Raw genomic sequence first — 7,333 nt, forward strand, 5'->3', positions numbered from 1 at the left:
TTTTCCTGAATTGCACTGAACTGAGATGAGATTGATCCAACCCTAACCTGAAAATCTGAGACATCTCATTAGAATGCTCTCCTTTTCCTCCTCCTCTTCCTCTTCTTCCTCCTCCTCCTACTCCTTCTCTTCCTCCTCTTCCTCCTCCTCCTCTTCCTCTTCTTCCTCCTCTTCCTCCTCCTCCTCTTCTTCCTGCTCCTCTTCCTTCTCCTCCTCCTCCTCTTCCTCTTCTTCCTTGTGTCTTCAGACCCACACCTCCCTATTGTTCTGGGTCCCGATAGCGCAAATGAAATTAAACAGCAATTGCAGACCTGCTTGTTCATCAGGTTCCAGAAAATTTGAATAACAAAACCCTGATACGATGCGTATAAAGTATAAAAGCCCCCTGGCAGCAACAGGTTGTTGGACAGAATCCCACAAAGACCATCAAACATGGGCAAGGTATGTACAGATTAGGCAATGTGGGTCAGCCGATCCACAACACAGCCACAATCTTCCTCAGGAAGGATATTCAGCGGATGGAAAAAACTACAAGCAACTGGAAATGGATTATATCTACAGATGGATAGTTACTGTATATCATCTTGGTTTATGTGTGGCAGGGAGACAATGGGATAATGAAAGCAGCCATAACTTATATATATATACTACAGTAAAAAAAAAACTGAGAGTGAACTGAGAATGATTCATATGTGGTTTGTTTCAGATCATCTTCTACGAGGACAGGAACTTCCAGGGGCGCTCTTATGAGTGCCAGACTGACTGCTCTGACATGACCTCTCACCTGAGCCGCTGCAACTCCTGCAGGGTGGAGAGCGGCTGCTTCATGGTCTACGACCGCTCCAACTTCATGGGAAACCAGTACTTCCTGAGGAGGGGAGAGTACTCTGACTACCAGCGTATGGGAATGAGTGACTCTATCCGCTCCTGCCGTATGATCCCCCAGGTACTGTGTAGTACAGTGTGGCCAAGTCCCCTTCCATTGAACTGGATTTCAACAGTTTTTTCAGCACCTAATTCACTGTGAATATTTTTTTGACTTGCTTGTATGTTTTTATTCAATTGTTGTAATGTTCCCAAAAAGTTTCCTAAATCACTTATTATCTCTGCCAGGTTTATAACCTATACATCTAAGGAATGTTGATTATAAGCATCCATTTTCTGTATACACTTCAACAGCACAGAGGATCTTACAGGATGAAGATCTACGAGAGGGAGAACTTTGGAGGTCAGATGCACGAGCTGATGGATGACTGTGACTCCATCCAGGATCGTTACCGTATGTCCGACTGCCAGTCCTGCAACGTTATGGACGGCCACTGGCTGATGTACGAACAGCCCCACTTCAGAGGCAGGATGATGTACATGAGGCCTGGAGAGTACAGGAACCTCAGAGAGATGGCACACAGCGGAATGAGATTCAGTTCTGTGAGACGCATCACAGATTCCTGTTAAATTCTATTATCCTTTAAAAAAATAAAATTCAAATGTATCTTTCTCCACGTTTGTTGTCACTTGACTATTATATAAGATTCTGGTTATATGTCTGGTTTATAGATCTTATCTTGGATCATAATACAGTATGCTGATGATAACCACTATGTCTATTATTAAACTAACCCATGTCTTTTCCTGGTAATAAGATAGAATGTGTGGTTATAGATTAGATTAGATTAGATTAAACTTTATTGTCATTGCACAGAATGCAAGTACTGAGACAACGAAATGCAGTTTGGCATCTAACCAGTGCAAATAGTGGCGTAAGTGCAAAAAAGACATGATATTGTAGACAGTGCATGGTATTACAGTATAAGGTATTACAGTATAAGGTATTACAGAGTATAAATAAATGAATATAATAAGTGAATATACCTGAGATGAATATCAATATGATATGTACAGTTGAATAGTTGAACAAGGGCAATAGGTCTTGATGTATGTTACATATATCTAAGATAAGTATAAATAGAGACCAATATAATAAATATGGTATGTGCAAACAGGCAGTAATGCAAAAAGCTAAATTGAAGTCCTGAGTGTGCAGCCAGTACAGGTATGGGGGGAGGGTACACTGATACTGGGAGTCAATGTTCCTCTTGTTGGGGGGGTTATAGGGTTATAGGGTACTAGTGCTATCCCTTTTATATTCTGTCAAATAAAATAAACAGAAGGAAGTACTTATAGATAAATACCTATGATAAAAGACAACTAGAAGTTATTCCTTAGTTGCCAAATAATAATGTCAAGAAGGTTATCAACTATCATTCTCAAATTTGATGAATATACAGTAAGCTGGAAGATATCCAATATTACTTTTGAATAGCAAAGCTGTTTTCATATAGACTTGGCTTACTGTATATCTACAGTAAAAGGTTCAGACTGATATGGTACAGTAACACCTAAATTAAATGTTTTAATGACACATTCATTTTTATAAGCATGAATGAGCCTTTTTTAATGTTTTATCATCGCGGTCATAATATACTTATGTCTTTCTATATGCCAATTTTTCAACATACTCAAAATAACTTTTGAGATAGATCTCCTCTACTTATTAAGTCGGGTACAGAAACACCAACCAAGAAGAGACACAACAGTGTTTGACAGTTTTAGAATAGCGTTTTATTGATCGGAACTACCCAGTTTAAGTATGTCTCCTGTCAGCTGTTGGCGTCTCCAATATTCAACATGTCAAATCTTAGTTGTAAGTCTTAAGCTGTAATAACAATTTGGTTAACAGTTAGCTTGTTATAACTACCATTCTAGCTAGTTGGATCACTTAGCTAACGCTAGCAAATTATTGTTGTTGTTTCTGTGAGGGAAATTTGTTGAGCTAGCTAGATCTTTTAAGTAACATAATTTTCTACAGTTGTTAAAAGAGCTGTGTCACTGTAATTTATCACAACATTCTAAAAGATTAATTTCATCTGGTCTCCTCTCGGCTGTTGTATCTGTACCAGGTTTTGTAAATGCTTAATGTAGCTCCCCCCATGTGATAAAATAGCATTGTACTCCATAGGAAACATACTGGATCCCTACGATATTTATAATTTCGTACAATCTGGCCTCAAGTGGGTACTAGAGTGATTGGTTTTTATGTTTGCTTGTTTTGTTTTTTGTAAGCTGTTGAAAGTGACAATTTTGACAGCAAAGGCCTTTTGAAAAGGGAACCATTTTCCAAATGTTGAATCAATTATGTTAATCTATGAAGGATGTGTTTGGTTTGTTAGATCATCAGAAGATACGCTTCAGCTTTTAGCTGAATATGATACAGTATATGATACATACTGGATATTCACAATACAAAGGAGAAGAGGCAGACTTAGTATCTAAACGTAAGTTAAGCCACCATCCCAGGATACATTTGAGTAGCCTGTCAAGTTGGCATATAAAGTTGGCAGTAATACATTACAGACATCTGATGAAAATTGTCCAAATAGTATGATAGCAAAATGTGGTTAATCTTGAACCCCGGATAAGGAGTAATGAAATGTGTGAGGCAAATAGAGGGTACGGCAGTAATTCATTTAAGGAGTTCTATGCTGTTTGGTCCAACTACCATACATCTTGACCAGTTTGAGTTAAAATTATGTGATTTATTTCTCAGGTTCCAGAGAGGAGGCTACATTTCAAAGGATACAATTGTAAGTCAAATCCACAGGACAATTGCCCTCTAAAATGCTATTTCTGTGATAGCATTTGGACCACTTGATAGCTACCTTCTGCTATTTTCTTCTTTGGCTGTACAACTAAAGCTAGTTCTTACCAAACACAATAAAGAAGACAGAATTGTTTTTAACATTTATTTGAATACATGACCATCAGATGATTTAGCACATGTCAGTGATACGCCTCATGCTCATGAACCTCATTCCCTGCTTGGAGCCCATGCCCATGCCCATCTCTCTGAGGTTCCTATACTCTCCAGGCCTCATGTACATCATCCTGCCTCTGAAGTGGGGCTGCTCAAACATCAGCCAGTGGCCGTCCATCACCTGGGCAGACTGGCAGTCGGACATACGGTAACGCTCCTGGATGGAGTCACAGTCATCCTGCAGCTCATGCATCTGACCTCCGAAGTTCTCCTTCTCATAGATCCTCATTCTGTAGGATCCTCTGTGCTGTTGGTGGAGAAATGGGGAAAACATTGTATGAATTCCAGAGGATGACATTTCAATGCTGGCTGAAAGGATGAAATGGGATGTTTTCTATACCATTGGGATCATACGGCTGGATCTGATGCAGTCGCTCATGGTCATGCCCATCAGACGCTGGTTGTCAGGGTACTCTCCTCTCCTCACCAGCATCTGGTGACCCATGAAGTTGGGACGCTCATAGACCATGAAGCAGCCACTCTCCACCCTGCAGGAGTTGCAGCGGCTCAGGTAGGAGGTCAGCTCAGGGCAGTCATTGCTGGTCTCGTAAGAACGTCCCTGGAAGTTCTTGTCCTCGTAGAAGATGATCTGCAAGCACATGAAATACAACACTAACTCTCCTGTATACAATAACATGGTAAACCTATACCAGGCACTTTACTTAATTTAGCATGACAAGCATGATTGACAGCAATAAACATGTAATTTTCTCACACGACTTTATCTGTAAGAATTTTTTTTATGCGAAACTATATTTGCGAACTGTGTTGATGCCACCTACCTTGCCCATGGTCATGATGGCTGCTGTTTGGTTGAGAGCTTGACTGTGCTGTAAATGCTCGTTGGTCTCTTTCCTTTTATATCAAATTAGATGCCCACAGCATATGACCCACATTGTGCCAAACACCTGAGTCATCAGCATGTAATGTAACCCAAAGCATACTCCATATCATCATTATGCATTTGTTAGATACAGTATACTGTAGTAAATCAAATATGGAAATTACTTGATACATGTGGATTCAATTGAAAATTGTACACTGTTTTAAATGGAAGATAGTACACTGTAAATGGCACAGAAGCAAAGAAGGAAGTTGGCATACATACATACATACATACATGGCATACAATGTATTTGTGCACAGCAAACATAGCATTTCACTGGGGCATTGAGTGTGCATGTTAAGGGAACTACCCCTCTGATGAACAAAAATAAACAAAAACAAAAATACTACATGTATTTGTTTTTTATTTAATTTGGCCCCATTGATAGACAGACAAATTCACAGTATTGCAGTTATCTGCAGTGGAACTGTCCACTGTTAAAGTAGCAAGGACCTTTGCAGGGCTTGTTGTGTTGGTTGTCACACAGCTTGTGGTCATAGCCCTTACAGTACTGCAGTACTGCCCCAGGAGCTTTTGTTTGGAGTAAACATAATGTGTGGCCTACCCTCACTTGAAGTTAAGTATATGTCAGCATCATGTTAGGAATTCGTTTTTACAAAATAGTGGTGTTTTTACAAAATAGTGGTGTTTTTACAAAATACTTGTGTTTAACTGTGTTATAATGTGTAATTTGCCAAAATACTGTCATGATTATATATTATATTAATGAAAACAAAATGGATACATTTAAATCATATTCCTCTCATGCTATCAAGATAATCAGGGTTAAAAAGCATTTTAGTGAATGAAGATACAGTAGCCTAGTATCTAATCCTCCCCTTGTGTTGCTGTTGGCACCAATGAAATCAAATAAGTGGTCCTAACTTAGCAGCAATGTATTGTGAGATATACGGTGAGATTGAAGTTTCTGAGTGGTCAGTCAACCATGCATTACTTGTATAATTTGAGAACATTTCTATTGGAGAAATTATCATAACAAAATAAGTTGACAAGTGGTTAACTAAATCTCATAAAAAGGTTAAAAAGCCCTTGGTCATGGCAGACAGTATATAGTAGTGACACATCTAAAAGAGCCCCAGTCGGTGCATCTGTCGCTCCCATCCACCTGTTCCCCATAGGAGAGGGGGCTACAGTTGGCACTGCACCAGATGCATACAATCTGGAATAATAACCATTTACAGACCGATTTAACAAACATGATAGCCCTCTATGCAATGTTGCTGAGTAAGGCATTTAAACAATGGCTCCATAGATCATTTAGCTATCAAGTTGGGTATAAAAGTGAAAGAGAATGGGTCGACAAAGTACCAGTGTTGTCAGGGATAGGAGAGATCATCACAATGGGCAGGGTAGGATAACAAACCCTTTTTGTTTTAAGCTTGTAGATCCTTTTAAGCTCATCGACTGTATGAGTCTTCAACATAATACAATACATGAAACAATTCTTGGCAAAAATGTCTTCATCTCAAGGGCCTAATGTTAAAGTGAATACATAGTGTATATTGCAGGTGTGTGTACTAAAAATCAAATTTTCCTAGATCATCTTTTACGAGGACAAGAACTTCCAGGGACGTTCTTACGAGACCAGCAATGACTGCCCTGAGCTGACCTCCTTCCTGAGCCGCTGCAACTCCTGCAGGGTGGAGAGTGGCTGCTTCATGGTCTATGAGCGTCCCAACTTCATGGGCCACCAGATGCTGGCAAGGAGAGGAGAGTACCCTGACAACCAGCGTCTGATGGACATGACCATGAGCGACTGCATCAAATCTTGCCGTATGATCCCCATGGTAAATCACATTGTGATAATCTAGTAATATTATACATTATCACGTAGAGGACAAGTTCAATTGAATTGCTAATACATGTTTGAATATATTTATTTCACTCTAATATCACTCATGGAAAATTTACTCAAATTGTGTTCTCTGATACAGCACAGAGGAACCTTCAGAATGAAGATCTTCGAGAGGGAGAACTTCTCTGGTCAGATGCACGAGCTTATGGATGACTGTGACTCAATCCAGGAGCGTTTCCGCATGTCCGACATGCAGTCTTGCAACGTGATGGAAGGCCAATGGCTGATGTACGAGCAGCCCAACTTCAGAGGCAGGATGATCTACCTGAGGCCTGGGGAGTACAGGAGTGTCAGAGACATGGGCATGGGACCCATGGACATGAGGATCGGCTCCATCAGACGCATCATGGAATCCTGTTAAACCCATCTGCCCCCAGTGTATAAGTGCACCTCCACCCACTCATACTAATAAACGCTCTTTTATCTATTGTCAGAGTTTGCCTCTTTCAATCGCTCCACAATTATATTAAGCAAGTAATGTAGTTGTGTACACTTGATAACTGTGTGTAGAACGTATTAGGACATTGCCTCCAACAAGACATTCTTGCATCCTCAATCAGTATAATTATATTTGATATCCTTGTATAGTCTATCAAGCATAATGAACATGTATTCTTGGTTGGAGATATCATCTTTCAGTCAGGAACACTCACGTATTAGTTTAACCATTTATTGATTGTACAATGGTTATACAATT

The 7,333-nt window shown here is 39.8% G+C and overlaps 2 protein-coding genes across 2 annotated transcripts; one reads left to right on the plus strand and one right to left on the minus strand.

The window, feature by feature from the left end:
• Positions 1-826: 826 nt before the first annotated feature.
• LOC310812722 (gamma-crystallin M3-like) lies at positions 827-6,997 on the plus strand (the record flags this gene model as incomplete). The annotated part of the gene is made up of 3 exons (XM_083681405.1): positions 827-946; positions 6,320-6,568; positions 6,716-6,997. 3 exons carry the CDS (start codon positions 827-829, stop codon positions 6,995-6,997), a joined length of 651 nt encoding a protein of 216 aa, XP_083537531.1.
• Positions 3,831-4,671, minus strand: LOC310813149 (gamma-crystallin M3-like; the record flags this gene model as incomplete). Its single annotated transcript, XM_083682011.1, has 3 exons — positions 3,831-4,121; positions 4,215-4,463; positions 4,657-4,671. 3 exons carry the CDS (start codon positions 4,669-4,671, stop codon positions 3,831-3,833), a joined length of 555 nt encoding a protein of 184 aa, XP_083538137.1.
• Positions 6,998-7,333: the final 336 nt, after the last annotated feature.

The sequence above is a fragment of the Argentina silus genome, assembly GCF_951799395.1.
Source record: "Argentina silus genome assembly, chromosome: 12".
Classification (NCBI taxonomy): domain Eukaryota; kingdom Metazoa; phylum Chordata; class Actinopteri; order Argentiniformes; family Argentinidae; genus Argentina; species Argentina silus.